The sequence below is a fragment of the Typha latifolia genome, chromosome 6 (assembly GCF_019914945.1).
Source record: "Typha latifolia isolate L0001 chromosome 6, TyphaL0001v2, whole genome shotgun sequence".
NCBI lineage: Eukaryota > Viridiplantae > Streptophyta > Magnoliopsida > Poales > Typhaceae > Typha > Typha latifolia.
The window spans coordinates 2,599,658-2,617,222 of record NC_133091.1 but is presented as its reverse complement, the minus strand read 5'-3'; the positions used below and the strand labels follow the sequence as shown (position 1 = coordinate 2,617,222).

The 17,565-nt window shown below is 36.1% G+C and overlaps 2 protein-coding genes across 3 annotated transcripts; both read left to right on the top strand.

Moving 5' to 3' along the window:
* The first annotated feature begins 3,420 nt into the window (after positions 1-3,420).
* On the top strand, positions 3,421-14,249 carry LOC140791091 (mitogen-activated protein kinase 15). The gene is made up of 10 exons (XM_073141484.1): positions 3,421-3,798; positions 5,050-5,458; positions 7,371-7,498; positions 7,622-7,681; positions 11,668-11,817; positions 11,913-12,068; positions 12,185-12,396; positions 12,693-12,794; positions 12,887-13,050; positions 13,454-14,249. The coding sequence occupies exons 1-10, from the start codon at positions 3,775-3,777 to the stop codon at positions 13,732-13,734; spliced, it is 1,686 nt and encodes a 561-aa protein (XP_072997585.1). The 5' UTR covers positions 3,421-3,774; the 3' UTR covers positions 13,735-14,249.
* Positions 14,250-15,032: 783 nt separating this feature from the next.
* On the top strand, positions 15,033-17,376 carry LOC140790623 (pentatricopeptide repeat-containing protein At5g19020, mitochondrial-like). 2 transcript variants are annotated; one of them, XM_073140776.1, is made up of 2 exons: positions 15,033-15,729; positions 15,799-17,376. In XM_073140776.1, exons 1-2 carry the CDS (start codon positions 15,068-15,070, stop codon positions 17,165-17,167), a joined length of 2,031 nt encoding a protein of 676 aa, XP_072996877.1. In that variant the 5' UTR covers positions 15,033-15,067; the 3' UTR covers positions 17,168-17,376. The 2 variants fall into 2 exon arrangements, with proteins under 2 accessions (XP_072996877.1, XP_072996876.1); XM_073140775.1 differs by having other exon boundaries at positions 15,033-17,376.
* Positions 17,377-17,565: the final 189 nt, after the last annotated feature.

Here is a 17,565-nt window from a genome sequence, read left to right as displayed (position 1 = left end):
AACACTAGCATCTTGTACACAAGCAACACTAGCATTGCAACTGCTAAAGGAGCCCCCCAATCAATAGTAATAGGAAAAGGTTTACCTTTTCCTTTTAGATTGCCCTAAAAATAACATTTACATGTATTGTGTTTGAACTCCCCAAGATGTTTGCTTTTATTACTTGTTATATGATTTCTCCTTTCTTGGACGATTCGTTCTGTCCAACTTTACGATCATATCATTTCAAGGAACTTATTCACCCACCCTTTTAGGATTCTCCTGTTCCCCAAGCAATATCTAGAAGAGATTTAAGGAAGGAAGCATAAATCTTAGCCGTACTACAGAATCTATGTGAGTTTTTCAGAGATTTATAGGGCCCATTTGTACATTGAATCATTACATTACATTAAATAAGACTCGGATTATAGTTTGGATCTGCTATAAATTGGACATTTGCATCAAAAAAAAAAAAAACTTTTAAGCCTTAGTAATAATAAGATTGGACTAAGTGCGTCCATTTTCTATACATGTATATATATAGAGGAGGTGCACACAATAGTTTAATTTTACTATTACTAAAAGTACTCAAATTTAAGGAGTTTTTAATGCAAATAACCCATGATAATATAAAAGAAATTAGACAGTAATTTAACGACTATAATATGAAAAAAAAAGTTGTTAATCGTCTTCCTTCGTTGGCTCTATAGAATCATGATATTGGATATCAAAATTATAAAAAATAATAATTTATAAATAACACTTTACATTTTTTACTATATTATAAATAAGACAATATATTTTCATTATTTCTATATGAAAGAATGAAACCCTCATTTTGTTAAAAAAAAAAAATACTAAGCCATATCATGAGTTAAGATTAATATAACAAGCACCTCATCGGATAGTTTAATAGGTAAAATATTTCATCCATTTTTAGAAAACATTTATTTATATTTTCTAAATTACTTTGACTTATTTCTTCTAATTTAATCTTTAGGATTATATAACAATAGTTTTAAATTCAGTGATCTTTTAAGGTTCGGTGTTTAATCACCATTTTAGTACTTTGGACATCTTATGTCGGAAATCGATGTTCATATAGATTTAATTTAGTTCTCCAGTTAAGTTAACCTTATTGTTAATTTTGAAACTTAATATTGTTAAACAAACGAGAGAATCTATTTGTAAATAATAGAAAGAGAATTATTTATTTATAATATAATTAAAATTTAAGGTATTATTATAATTTTTTCGATCAGATATCTTTCTAAATACCAACCAATTTAGTGTAGCTCAACGGTGCGGTGGTTTAGAGTATTAGGTCGGTTACCGCAATGACTTAAAACCTAAGTTACATGACTTAGTACATCGACTAAAAAAGTTTGAGAGGGTTAAAACGTCTTCTAGTGATTATAGTTTGGCCACGAAATATCTACGTTAGATTGACTTGATTGTAGTCAACCAGGGACGACTACAGCTGGATAATGGCATTATGGCAAGAAACCGAGTCTTAAAATGCTTAACATTGCAAGCAATCCTCAAGAACATCCAGGGAGCAGCTACAGTTGCCACTATTTGCATCTTACACTGCTTGTAATCTGAGGGGAATAAAATATTCATAGGTTTAAAGTTAACTTAGAGTGCCTTTTGAGATACTAAAAGCAAAATTTAAGAGTCCAATGATAAAAATTTTACATAAACTAGATTGTTTCTAATACATTTCCCAAAATTTTAAGATGATTAGAGGACTAATAAAATCCACCTTATGTTAATTCCATTCTATCCCCAGTAAATTCATTAGTAGTCCCAAGTCATTGGTAATCCAGCTATTCTTTATATTTGTCATTTTTCATATTAATTGTTGAGTTTATTTTACTAAATTCTTGTACTAAAGTTACCAACCAAGGAATAAAAAATGGCCAAATGGCACAAAGATTTTGCTGTATGCACTGGAAATAGCCAGTGATATCTACCACTGGAGATTGAGAAAGAATAAGTTGCTGGTCTTTAATTAAATATTCTTTTGTTCCACCAAACAACAAGTTCTCATGTGCGTCTCTATCTAATCTACACAAATAAATAATAGCCATTAGCGAAAAGACTAAAAAGCCCTTTAACTAAAAATAGGAGAATTTTTTTTTTTATATACTATTTTAAGTCTTCCCGTCAATTTTTTATAGACGTCTAAAACTTAGATACGAAATTAGGTGTCCTCGTCAGTATCCTCGACCGACTTATATGAAAAATTTAAAATTATTTATAAAATTAATTTTTTATATTGATTGAGAAAGTAAATTATATAATTTGTTTTGACCTGACAAATTGTTTGACCACGACAACTACTTTTCTTTAGTTATATCTAAAAACTGAACTTTTATTTGTATTATTATGCTCCTCTATAGTTTGACTATAGACTAATATGAAATTATTAATTTTTCATCTGAACTTAACAGAAAAAGTATAAATTATCGTTCATAATTTTATTATTTAATAAAATTATACTTTGCCCAAAGCTAATAATACTATCCTTCTAAAAGAGTCATCATACTATCTAATGTCTTTACCATTTTCAAAAGTCACTTGCTAGTGGAGGAAACAGAGAAAAAAAGCCCATTAAGGTATCTTTTTTTTTTTCTTCATCCAGATGCACTCTGCATTGACTCCTTTGTCTAAAGGTTGAGCAATAACATCAAAAGAATAATTTTTAACAAAAAAAAAAGGAAAAAAAAGGAGAACATCAAAAGGATGTAAATATATCTATCACTTTTTTTTAAGTGGTTATTTTTATATGTTATGTTTGCTTCTTTTCTTTTAATACTTTCTCCACTCAAAAATATCCTTTCTGAGTGTCCTATAATGCTAATAAAAATTTCCTCCTTTTAAATGTTTTTTTTAATAATTATCCTGAAATTAGATACTTGGAATTGTTCCGAATTCAAAACACATTTCATTTGAATAAGATTGTGATGCATAACCTACAAATTAGCAGTCTCAAATGGATGGCACACTATGCTCAACCAAATCATAGTAAGATGGTGAGCTTTTAGGTAATCCAAAGATGATATTTATCTTAAAAAAGATGCTTATAATATTAATTGACCTGTGATTTGGTGTGAACCGATCTCATCCAAGTCCGTTGGAGAGCATAATCATTAATCCATCAAATTATATATATATATATATATTAATCAATGGTTGGGATCCACGTAACATGTAGTGGTGATTATTAATTCACTGGAGCTCTCCAATGACTCAATTACCGGCTACTGTGTGTGCTCAACCTCTGTACGGCTCTTTAAATTCAAAAAAGAAAAAAAAAGATAATTAAAATAAATAATTATCACGAGGAAATACACAAATATTTCTATGGTTCAGAAGAAGCCATGTGCCTCTCTCTCTATTCAATTTAATGCACATTTGTTTCACACCCCCCCCAAAAAAAAGAAAAAAGGAAAAAGAAAGAAAAGAAGCGAGAGAGAGAGAGAGAGAGAGAGAGAGAGAGAGAGAGAGAGAGAGAGTAGAGTAGAGTTTCTTACAGCTGCAATCCGCGCTCCTTCAGAGGAGAAAGCAGTTTATCTCTAATTCTTTTCGCATCCCCAGTTCTTATTGGATCTCGGCATCTTCCCATCCCAAGATCTTCGCTTTCCTTAGCTTCCTTCGATTCATTCTCCTGTTTGTCGGATTATTTTTGACTATTTGGGGATTTGGGTTGAAATTTTTTGGTCTGGTTAACTGAGTGAAAGTACAGTGACATGCGTTGCTTGGGTGGGTTTTGAAGATCTACCGACAAGTATGCAGCCAGATCAGCGAAGAAAGGTGAGATCTTTGGATCCTCCTTTCTAGTTCTTCCTTCCTGGCTCACTGTTTAATTAGCTGGGAAAGTTTGATTTTTTGATGGTTTTTTTTCCCTGAGGTATCTTGCACTGCAAAGATTTGCCACTTAGTTCTGCTGAAGTTTAACTGATATTTTGGTGTTGTTTATGCTTTATAATACGAGGAGTACGTTTGTCCTGAATGGTGTTTTTATTATGATTCACTCGATCCTCTTAGCTTTTGTTTATGATGATTTGGATCCCATGCGTATCATATTGTTTAGTTTCTCTTATCAGATAAGGATGGACTCACTAGATCCTACTGCTTGGTGTCCTCTAAAAGACTTCGCTGGGATCTTGATTTGGCAATTCGCCTGTATCAGATCAATAATTCATGGTCTCCTTGAGAAACTATTGATAAAACCATACAATTGATGCACTCCTATTTGTGATACCCATATAGTATGATAGATCTCATGACAACCGACCCAGTAGGAAAAATTCGTGGGAGGGTCCGATGATTTTTTTTGTCTTTGGTTTTTCTTTATTCAGATTAATGAAGAATTATTGTGATAGTTATCATTATCGATATTGTCAGAGATTTTTCCCCCATCAACTATGAGGTTGCTACAGAGGACAAATTGAATTTGAGTGGGCTTCTGAAATACCTTTGATAAATTTACAATAGACTATCATTTAGATCAAGGACTGATGCTAATTTGATGGTGAAGGAAAGATTAAGCAAGCAGAAGCCTACTGGAGACTTATGAGACAATTTGATATATAGGGCCTTTTTTGATTTGAGACTAAACCCCACACTTGATTAGTTTGTTTCATTTTTTAGTCTTGATTTTTTAGAGATTGAATTGGTTAGATATAAAAAAGATGTTTGGTTACTGAACTAGGTTAAGGGTCCTTGAACCAGTTCAGGAGATATTCAAAGCAAACAAGACCTAGGAGATTTAACTTTTTTTCTTAGTTCAATTTCACTGAGACAATTGGGAGCACTCCTTTGTTCCTCTAAATCTGAAATGAATTTAAAGAAAGGGAGAGGAATTATCTTGTAATTCCATTTCTATAATCTAGAGGAACATTAAAATTGTGCATATTTGTAGAAACATGATAGTTATTCTGCTTTTCCTTATCTCAATTTCGTAAGTTCATATCTGTAGCCTCTGTTGATGTCATTAGTCAGTTATCTTGTGCCAACTCAAAGTTTACTTACTGCTCTTTTTCTTCCTTTCTGATCATCTAGGGATCAGCTGAAGTGGACTTTTTCACCGAATATGGAGAGGGGAGTAGGTATAGGATAGAAGAAGTGATAGGAAAAGGAAGCTATGGGGTTGTCTGCTCTGCGCTAGATACTCATACTGGAGAAAGAGTTGCAATTAAGAAGATCAATGATATCTTTGAACATGTATCTGATGCCACACGCATACTTCGTGAGATCAAGCTTCTTAGACTCCTTCGTCATCCTGACATTGTGGAGATCAAACACATATTACTTCCTCCATCAAGGAGGGAATTCAAGGACATATATGTTGTTTTTGAACTCATGGAATCTGATCTACATCAGGTTATTAAGGCTAATGATGATTTAACTCCAGAACACTATCAGTTCTTTCTTTATCAGTTGCTTCGAGGCTTGAAGTACATACATACAGGTAAATAGAGATTTTTGGCATGAGAATTATCTTTCTTGTTGTGCCGTTATTTTTTTGGTTATTTGATTCTTGAGAAATTAGCATTGTTGAAAGTAAGAAGACCTATATACGCACTTCTCAAAGTCCTAGTTTAAATTGCATCTAATAAGGAACTTTCCCAGTGCATGTTTAGTGATCCATCTGTTATACTCATCATCAAGTGTGTCAATCAAAAGGAGAAAACTTACATTTGACGTCTTGACGGATGGCTTGAAGCTTTTGTCAACATAGCAGATTATAATATTAAGCTTTATATTGGTTATCTTGTAACATTGTTCACATCTTTCAGTGATTGAGATAGGAAGTAATTGATTCTTGTCTGGATCAATACTTCGTATTTGTAGGTTGAAGTATCTCACAGGGCAGCGTACTTATTTTGCCCTGCTAAAATCTCTATTTAATTTGTTTGCATGTTAAGTTAGGTTGGGGGACATGTACATTATTTTGATAGTCCATATATTAGTTTTGGTGTTAGAGAGGAAAAACTAGGATATTATATTATAATGGAACTCATGGACCTCCTACTTAAGGATGAGTCACTGACATTTTCTTATGCTCTTCAACTAGGATTAGCTGGGTAAGGATTATCTAAGGGTGGCATGACCTTATAGAGGTATGCAAGGATTATCTAAGGTGGCATAACCATATAGGGGTATGTAAGGATTATCTAAGGTTGGCGTGGCCATAAGAGGTATGCTATCGGCATGGGTTTTCATAACTCTGTACTAAGAGCATGGATAGCCGTGTCGGCGGCATAATGGCACATGGCATGAGGGGTGCCGCACGACACCCCTCCTAATAGTTCCACCTTCGCCGTTGGCCTCGTTGTCGAGCTACCCGTTGCCGATTGCCGTCGCCATCAGGTGCCCTAGCCCGAGGGAGAAGGAGAGATCGAGAGAGAGATCCGGATCCGCAACTTAAGTTTTAACCGATCTCTCTCTTTCTCTCTCACTCTCTCTCGGTCTCTCCTTCTCTCTCGGGCTAGGGCACCTGACGTGCTCGGGCAACGGTGACGGCGATCAGTGAGCGGCGAAGGCGAAGGTGAAGGTGAGTATATATTTTTTTTCTCTCCTCTTACGGCACGTGCCGTGCCGTGTCGGCCGGTGGTCGGCACGGTCCGTGCCTGTGGCACGACCATCGTTGACTAAGAGATCTATAGTTCGCTGAGAGCCTTTGCTGAACTGGCATGAGTCAGCATAGCTTGGCAACAGAACATCACTGCACCCCTCTCTGTCTACTATCCAGTGATGCTACTTCACCGGCTCATGTACCGACTCAAACGGGTTGACATTGTATCAGGGTAGTTAATGTACTTGACCCCATCAATATGGTTCAATTTAAAGAATATGAGATTATTGAAAATTTGTTGGTATTGAGAACCACATGGACAATGAGAAACAAGGGGTATGACGGAGCAAAAAAGGTTTGGGTGTGCAAAAAAGAATGATGGAGGAGGATTTTGAAAATGACTTAAAAGATAGAGTAGGTAGTTCCTTTATAACAGAATGTCCATTAAAGATTCCAAGCTATAGGATGAGATCTTAACTATGAAGCAAATTTGTAGACAAAATAAAGTTTATCTTTTGAAGAACTCTTACTCCCAATAGTTATTAGTCTAAGATAAAATAATCAATGATTTGACTAAAATTTTATACTGTCACCCTAAAAGGTTAAAGCTAAAGTAAAACGTGAGTCACTAGCAGTTTGTTTCTGATGGGATTTCCTATTTTGTTCTGTTTCTTCCCGCATCTAATCTTGTGTTATACTTGAATGTAAAGATTGTTTATACATATACAAAATATGTGATTAACATAATTATTGCATCCTTCACTGCCTCATTATTTTTTGGTGTTTAATCTTTTATGTCATGCAGCAAATGTTTTCCATAGGGATCTCAAACCCAAAAATATTTTAGCAAATGCTGATTGCAAACTCAAGATATGTGATTTTGGCCTTGCAAGGGTGGCCTTCAATGACACTCCTACTGCCATCTTTTGGACGGTACATATTGTTCCTCCCAATGTAAAAGTAAAATATGAAATAGTTGTTAGGACATAATGAATCGGATTGGCAAGTAATCAACTTCACTTGACCTTATGTGCTCGCATATGATTCTTGTTTCAGGATTACGTTGCAACAAGGTGGTATAGGGCACCTGAATTATGTGGATCTTTTTTCTCAAAGGTTTGTTGGTTTCTTAGGTGTTCATGCTTACTTTTCTTATGCAACTTGTTCCCAGTAAATTTCTACAGAAAGTACAGTGTGTGCTGTATATTGCTTTTAATATTTTTCAGTGATCTACCTTTCTAGTTATATCTACAGTCTAGCTTCGTTTGCAACTGGGGGAATTTCTGTTTGTTTGCTGCTTCAGCTCATTCCTTAACAAATATGACAATGTTGCAGTGAAGCAGCGCGTCATTTTTATAGTACATCTAAAGCTTCTATTGATTATTATTTAACAATTAAAGGATGTCTCATATTCTCAATAACTAGATTCATGCTGACGCTTCTACAGATGAACTTTTTTGTTAGATAAATACTGAGAACTATAAGGCAATTCAAGTTCCAATATCTGTCTAGTGATGCACCGAAGAATACAAATAAGAAACTGATAATACTGACATTGATTGTTCTGCTGCACAATTGTAACCCTCGTTTGCTTTAGGATACCTTTTTCCCTATTCCAGATTAGGGAGCACTGCTCTGGATTAGAAACCAAACATCATATTATTCATACTCTAGATTAGAAACACTATTCATCCAAATTAATCTTATACCACACATAAACACAGTTATGATTTTATCCTTGATTTGGCTAAAGTTTTTAAAAAATTCACTCCCCTCTCCTATCACCCACCTATCTTATTCCATAAACTAAAAATTCTCGCTCAAATTTTTCATCTATATTATCTCTCTTATTACCCACCTATCTTATTTTTTACTCAAATATATATTACATATACGCAAGTAAATGGTAATATATAACCATTGCATACATAGAGAATGATAATAAGTAGCTATTGCATACATAGATAACGATATATGTAGTCATTGCATAAATAAAGAATGTTAATATATAACCATTCTGTCATAATCTGAAATTAGAATCATGACCGACTATGTATCCTAATAGAACTTGAGATACACGAAGCCTTAATATTGACTTTCCAAAATTCCCAATATAAAGAACTCAATATAAATTAATGACTCCAAAACTTTGTCAATAAATAAAAATTCTCAATGAATTAAAGAGGTTCAAGTTAGACAACAAATATCTCCCCAAATAATACTAAAACAACTAATGTGTGAAGGGAAAATTAAATCTTAGGTAGAGGTAAAGAGTCTTGGCGTATCACATTTATTTGCCATGCCAATCAACATCTAAAATGTTAAGAGAGTTTAATGAACTAGCAATTTTATCTCAGTGAGTGAATCCACCTATTTAAAACCATAATCCGTAAAACATGATTTTAAATTCAAAGCTCAACAATTTATAATAAACGAATAATACTAGGCATACTCAGAACATGTAATAATAATGCAAGTAACAAACTAATGATATGCTCATGCCTCATTGTGCGTAACTTCTCAATCTCAAGTAAATGCTATATTTCTCATTTTGAGTCTATCTATTGATTTACATCTGCTATAAGTTACCTTCGAGATGACACTCATATTTTTTTTCCTCGTAGTTGATCAAATTAGGATTACTAGAAGGTGTCACTAAGTGTAACACATTTGTCTTTTTCTCTAATCAATAAGAGATTTTTAGTCTAGGATTGCTTCCTAATCCTATTAGTCATCTAATTAGATCATCACATAATCAAGAATATGTTTGTTTTTTTTTATTACAAGTTAGACTCGAATCACTATAAGGAGATTCTTGATCTAGCATGGGGCTGTTCTCAAAGTCATACATACTCATAATCTAGGTTCCACTAGATTCACAAAGAATAACAGTTCATAAAGTATAACATTGCACGAAGTATAAAATGGCATGAAGAATAATACTACACAAAGATAACATGATAACATAATAACATGAAATGTAAAACGATTAAAATGTAAGCAAATCCACTCACCTGTGGTCCACGTCGAATAGCTCAGTTTAATAATCCAAATAGTAGTAAAAGTCTTCACCTTTATCCATAAATAAATTCATATTTTAATTTAATAATAAACATAATCTTTTGAAATTAATCCTTTAATTGGGCTAAACTAAAGCCCAACACAAATCAATTAATCATGTTGGGCCCCCATTTGGCTCAGCTGATCTAGCCTACAAACTTGGGTTGGGCTACAATTAGCCAGCATCCCATACCACTTAATAAATGCGTGCCCCCACTATTTTGGTTTTTTTCCTTATTACACATTGCATACATAGAGTATGTTAGTATGTAATCATTGCATAGAGAATATTAATATGTGGCATTGCATATATAGAAACTATTAATATATAGCTATTGTGTGTATAAAGAATAATAAGGCATATATTGATGTATGCATTGCAGACATAGAGAATGATATTGCAATATTTATTTTATGGTGGTCCATCCCATCAATCCATTTTAGGTCATATTAAAGGGTACTTGCATAAATTCATAAAAGACAAAAGCAAAAGTTTTCTTCTTTACCTCAACTTTATATTACACTAAAGATAATTATTACACCAATGTTCTAGTTTATAACGAAACATTAGAATACCCTACTTTAGATTAGAGATACAATTTAAGAATAAGAATCGAGAATGCTACTCTAGATTTTGCCTTAATAGCAAACCAATTGGGCCTTAGGGTCTATTTGGTTGCGAAAGTAGGAAAAATTGGAATTGGAATGAGGACTTATTTCAGAAGAAAGAAATTTTTTGTTCCAATTTCAATTTGGTGTTTGCTTGCAAAAAAAAAGGATAAATACCGGAATAAAAATAGGCGATAAGATGGTGTTCGGATATGATAATTGGAATGAGGGATAAAAATGATCAAATTGACCTTATTACCCCTTTTCTAGTTTAATATAAGAAATATTTGTTATTTCTTTATTTTTACTTTTGGAGAAAGATAGGAAATAGGTTTAAAATTAAATATAAATTGTAATATTATTTTACAAGTAATATATTATCTTATCATGTTTATTTTTGCAATTCTTAAACAAAAATTAATTTTAATGTAATTTATCATAATTTACACAATATAAATATTAAGGTTCTAAGTATCAATTTCAGAATCGAGATTGTGTGTTTGAAAAAGCGATACATATCGATTGTATCGACTGTATTTGCCTTCTGTTTCTGTCAATTCGGAGTGGGGATCGACTAAATAGGCCATATCGGCTGATCCATTTTCGGCTAATATGGATTGGGATTTGCTGTTACTTGAATCCATGATAAATACCATCACAAATTGACATCCCATATAGTCATTTGCATTTTGGAATAAGTGGGTGAGTTATTCCAAAAATTTATCCCAACTAAAACCTGGAATAGATATACCCAGACTAACAGAATTTATCTTATTTTGCTATTCCAAAACCTTATCCCCTGTTTGGCATATAATTTTTTAGAATAGAGGGGGGTTTATTCTGAAATAGCACACTTATTCTTTCTAACCAGACAGGGCCTTAAGGTGTTGAGATAATGTTGCCACTTGCTCATGAGATGACTGTATGGATATAAGTAGCACATATTTCTTGACAAACGTACTATCAACAAACCAGCTGAAATAAAGGGTATCAGCATTCAAAATGGGCTCAAGTTTCAACAGTAGACTTTGTAACAAGGTAGTAAGTTCAAATATTCAACTATGGCCCTAACAAAGACATTTTCATGGATTTGTGTATTCATTTCTAAAGATAAACCCTGATCTGTTCAGAGGAGTTAGATGGATTGTCAGAAGTAGTAATTTAGAAATATGCATTGTAGGTCATGACTCATGAATGATAAAAGAGAAAGTACTGAAAATATCTGGATCAGCAATCAGAAGCGATCTAGATCAAGTTGCTAGACAAAAGTCCAAAAATATTATCTATCATTTACTCTTCTGTCTTCCATTTTACCTATTCCATAATTTACTTGATCTTACTCTTCCTGCATAGTATTTCAGTGAAATTTCTCTTCTTTCTGTTCATTCCATGTTCATAAGACTTATTTAGTTTTTTTAAAATGTCATTTACAGTATACGCCAGCAATAGATATCTGGAGTATTGGCTGTATCTTTGCTGAATTATTAACTGGGAAGCCTCTTTTCCCCGGAAAGAATGTGGTCCACCAATTGGATATAATGACAGATATGTTGGGAACACCTTCCCAAGAAGCAATTGCTAGGGTTTGTCTTACCTCACAAAAGAACTTTAATGTTTAAGTCCTTTTGTAGCATATTACGTTATAGTATTTAAGTTTGATATTTTATTACTTCTGCAGGTCCGTAATGAGAAGGCCAGACGATATCTTAGCAGCATGCGCCGAAAGAAACCTATACCCTTTTCTCAAAAGTTCCCAAATGCAGACCCGCTTGCATTACGCTTACTAGAGAGGATGTTAGCTTTTGAACCAAAGGACCGTCCTACTGCTGAGGAGGTACAGTTATCATATTCTGTCAGATTCAATACCTAAATGAAGTGTTTGGCTCTTTGCATATCTAAGTATGCTGCATGCATGATCTAAAGGAGCTAATTTTTGCCACAAGGTGTCAGGCTCTGGCTGATCCCTATTTCAAGAATATAGCCAAGGTTGAGAGGGAGCCTTCTGCTCAGCCAGTTACAAAGATGGAATTTGAATTTGAGAGGAGGAGGATTACAAAAGAAGATGTAAGGGAGCTCATTTACAGAGAAATTCTCGAGTATCATCCGAAGATGTTGAAAGAATTTTTGGATGGAACAGATTCAACTGGTTTCATGTATCCAAGGTATTTATCCATATGTTACCGAGTTTAAATAAGATAAGACCTTGTAATTGAAACTTCAAGTGAATAGGCCTTTTTAGGAACAACAATATAAACCTGAGGTTTGTTCAGTTAGCTTAAGTTTTACTTTCTATTATACAAAATGCTACTCAATGAAGTCCCTGCATTGTAAGCATATAATCCTGCACTGTTCTGAACTTCTGATATGTGACAGTTGCAGTCTTGTAGTACACCAGTCTCATGGAAAATCTTGAACTTCATTATTGCGCAAATAAATTTTTTATTTATTTGGCTTGCAGTGCTGTTGATCAATTTAAAAAGCAGTTTGCTTACCTTGAAGAACACTACGGAAATGGATCAACTGTCACTCCACCTGAGAGGCAACATGCATCGTTACCACGGTACTCATGTTCTTATCATGCTTGAAATTTAAACATGAATTAACTGGTGTACATTGTATGTGATTGGGGGTGATCAAATTTTTTATGCATAGGGCCTGCGTGTTTTATTCGGATAACACAATGCAGAACTCAAGTGACATCACTGAGGATCTTTCTAAGTGTTTAATCAAGGAAGATGAGAAACCAGTACCACAATCCGAGACTTATCTTGTTCCTACCACGAGGGCCCCTCTTCAAGTCCCCCAAAGGGTCCAAGGTGAATATAACTCTCCTGCCACTATGACTCTGATGTATCGTCTTGGGTTCTGTTGTTTCTGGCATTCAAGACTTTCTAGTTCATTCATTTTCTTGAGCTTATTGAAAGTGGAGATGATTCTCTATATGCATCTGTTTAATCACATTATACTGAGTTGATTCATTTTGAAGAAAATAGATAGATAATGAATAAAAACTGAAAAATAAGGTTTTTGCAACAAGAAAAAGATTAGTTGTCGTGCAAGAAGATAAATAGATAAAATTCGCAACTTGTTCATATTTGTATTTACTAATATAAGAACATGTAATACGTAGCCGGTCTTGTTAGTTTGTCTCGCAATACCTTGTAAGCATTGGTTACTTTAACATTCAATTGATGTTACAAATATTGCTTTCTTTAATAGGTTCTGCTGCAAGGCCTGGTAAAGTTGTTGGATCGGTGTCACGCGGCAACAACTGCACAATGCCATCTGCAGAGCTATATGAACAACGAAGAGTAGTTAGGAACCCAATTGTTCCTTCCCACTATACATCTCCTGGTTGTTCATATCCTAGAAGAAACCCAAGCTGTAAGAGCGAGAGAGGAGATGATGAGGGGATTGAAGGACCCACAATTATGCAGCCAAAACCGCACGTTACAAGGAAAGTGGCTGCAGCTCCGGAGGGTCCTAGTAGTCACTGGTAGAACTGCTACACATTAGATATGCAGTTGGCCTGGAAACTGCTCCTTACTAACTCATCGTGTTCCTTTATCCTCATGCCAATAAGCTTTTGCAATGTCAACTGTACAGACTCTGATTATTGTTTTATCACCTATAAGGCATCTGTTCCCTGGTCACGGAAAGGACATGATGGCGCTAAGATATATATATCTGTAGGTTGCTGATATCACAGGTGAAAAGGACTCTTGGCTTCAGAGCTAGGGCTGTGATAGTGCTTGACTGACATGAATGTGTTGCTGTTTCTCAGTTAATGAGCAAGATTAGAGTTCTAAAGCATAAACAATTAACGACGAGGTGGACGAGGTTTACTGTATTAACTATTATTTATTCTTAAATCATTAATTGACACCACGGACAGAAATGATACCATGTCTGCTGTCTTCTATGTATGTTATTACAGTCTGTTTCCTGCTTATATCTGTTGTATTAGTTATTGAAAACATTGCAGGCATTATTAGTTCATTGTGTTTTTAGATAATTGTGATTCTTGAGAAAACTATTTTCAGGTCATGGGACCAATATATTGCTTTAACTTTTCCAGCTTCATGCTTTGAGCACTCGTCCTGGTTTGGAGCACACCCTTGTGACGCTTTAAGATCTTCCTATTTCACTTTTATCTTATTGATTTATGTCTATTGAAGCCTAGCCTTTAATGTTTCGCACCAATCTTCAGTTTAAAGTCTTCCCTTTACATGAATGCAAATCTTGATGCTCATTATTTGTCTGTTATAACTCAGTAAATTTAGCATCTTATGATCTAAGTATTCTCATCAGTTTCTACTAGATTGTACTGATGCGCTGCAGCTTGTTTTTCTTTTAATTAAATCATTGATCATGAGCTATAGGCTAATGCTAGAGAAAGAGGAGGAGGTTATTCTATCTGACATATAAGATCGGATTGGATAACTGAATTATGGCTTATCTTGGGTTCGAACATTTGTGAGCATAAATTTTATTATAAAAAAAAATTAAATTAAATTAAATTATGCGTATATGCTGTGACTCGTGATTCAACCTATTTGTGTTCTTTTTTCTAAGAGTTAATCCATATAACTAATTTATGTCTAGCCTATAAAATTAATTCTGAAGTTTGAGGTTTCTAAGAATAAGAAAAATTAAACCCTACTTTTTATTTTTTAATGTAAAATGGTTTTGCAAAATTAAAATGTAATATCCATCTCGGAGTAATTTAAATTTAAAACGTTGAGGGGGTTGAAAGTGTAAATTTAGCAAACTTCTTCTCTCGTTTTTAGTAGCTTCGGGCTTTCGCTCCTACTGATGTCTATCTAATGCTTAATGCGTCAAGTCATCATCGCTCTCCCAAGGATCTTCCCACACACACGCTTCCTCTCATGGCATTCTCCATCCTCTCTCTTCTCCACCGCCGACCACTCTTCTCTCTCTTCTCTCCTACCTCAAACCACCGACCACCACCTCCCTCTCGCCGTCTCCTTAGTCTCCACCCTCAAATCTCTCTCCTCCTCCCTCTGCTCTCCTTTCACTCTTCTCTCCGGCCAGCAACTCCACGCCCTCGCTCTCAAGACCGGCCTCGCCGTTTCCAACCTCTTCGTCCGCAACTCCCTCCTCAACCTCTACGCAAATTGCCGTCGCCTCGACGTCGCCTCCCGCCTCTTCCTCTCCTCCCCTCCCTCCCACCGCGACATCGCCTCTTACAACATCATGGTCGCCGCCCATGTCAAATCCGGCCAGCTAGACTGCGCCCTTCACCTGTTCGACGAAATGCCCCACAGAGATTGCGTCTCCTTCACCACTGTGATCATGGGTCTTTCCTGGGCTGCGAGAAATGAGGAAGCTCTTATGGTTTTTCGCGATATGTGTGATGATGGTGTCACGCCCAACGAGGTCACCCTCGCGAGTGTTCTCTCCGCTTGCTCCCGTCTAAGCCTGCGCATCACTGGGATGGTCCACGCGGTGGCTGTGAGGTGCGGCTTTGAAGCGTACGTACTTGTCGCCACCAATTTGGTCCATTGCTATGCAATGTTTATGCGATTGGAGGATGCTTGCAGCTTGTTCGATCGGATGCCTGAGAGGAATACGGTTACTTGGAATGCAATGCTGAATGGGTATGCCAAGGCGGGACTCGTTGATCAGGGGAGGGATTTGTTTGAGAGAATTCCTGTGAAGGATTTGGTTTCTTGGGCAACGATGGTTGATGGATACTTGCGGGCGGAAAGGTTTCAGGAGGCTATGCTCACATACAAGGGGATGCTGCGGAATTCTGATGCAAGGCCAAATGGGGTGTTGCTGGTTGATTTGGTATCAGCTTGCGGGCGCTTGTCTGCAGTCCAAGAAGGTCAGCAGCTCCATACAGTGATTATGAAGTCTGGGTTGGATTGCCACAATTTCGTGCAGGCGACGATGGTCCATTTCTACGGTGCCTGCAATCTTGTTGATGATGCTTGTGTGCAATTTGAATCAGGGAGTAAGTCTCATTCCTCGTCATGGAGTGCCTTGATGGTTGGACTCCTCAAGAACAATTTGGTGGATGAGGCAAGACAATTGTTTGATGCGATGCCAGATAGAGATGTTGTCTCATGGAGTGCCATGATTGCAGGTTATGTTCAGATTGGTTATTCTGATCTCGCCCTAGAACTTTTCTGGAAAATGCTAAGTACTGATGTCGAACCGAATGAGATCACGTTGGTTAGCGTACTCTCTGCTGTCGCCAGTTCTGGAACATTGGAGCAAGGAAAGTGGATACACGACTACATTATCAGCAAATCTATCCATCTCACTGATAACTTGAGTGCTGGGCTAATTGATATGTATGCAAAATGTGGGAGCATTCCTAGTGCCATGCAAGTATTTTGTGATATAAAGGAGAAGGTTTCTTCGGTGTCTCCTTGGAATGCAATAATATGTGGCCTGGCCATTCATGGTCGCGCTGATATGTCCCTCAGCATGTTCTCAGAGTTGCGAAGAACCAATGTGAAACCAAACTCTATCACATTTATCGGGGTTCTGAATGCATGTTGCCATTCCGGCCTGTTGGCTGAAGGAAGGCACTATTTTGAGTCCATGAAGAGAGAATATGACATAGAACCGACGATCAAGCACTATGGCTGCATTGTTGATCTTCTTGGCCGGGCAGGGTGTGTGGAAGAAGCAGAGCAGCTGGTCAAGACAATGCCAATGAAAGCTGATGTGGTTATATGGGGGAGCATCTTGGCTGCTGCCAGGACTCATGGTAATGTGGATATTGGACAGAGGGCCGCAGAGAGTTTAGCAAAGCTGGAACCCAGTCATGGGGCTGCCAGAGTAACTCTCTCTAACATCTATGCCGACGCAGGTCGGTGGGGCGATGTCCTGGTGACAAGGAAAGCAATGCAGAGCAGGAAGGTGAAGAAAACACCAGGATGCAGTGGCATTTTGTGATGGTCCACCTTGCTATATCCCTGTGTTCAGATGGCATTGATGGGTGCATGGAGCGTGTAGGATTGTAGGAACCATTCCCTACTAATGCTATGACAACTATAGTAGGATAAGGAATCCATTAGTATCCAAATCTTGTTATTTGAATCTTTGGTGCATTTAGAAGACTAATGCGTCACATTTGGTTTGGTGACAAACTGTTACATGAAAAATCCAGCCTGTTTTTGTTTTTGGGTGCAGTAAATGATCCAGATGCACAGCACTTGGGAAATCAGTCTTAAAAAGTATTTTTTTTTTTTAGGGAACAGAGAATAGAGAGAAATCATCAGTATGAAGTTGCTAATGTACTTTTATCAATTCTTTTGCCAATAAGCCAATAGAAATACCTTATCAGGCTAGGA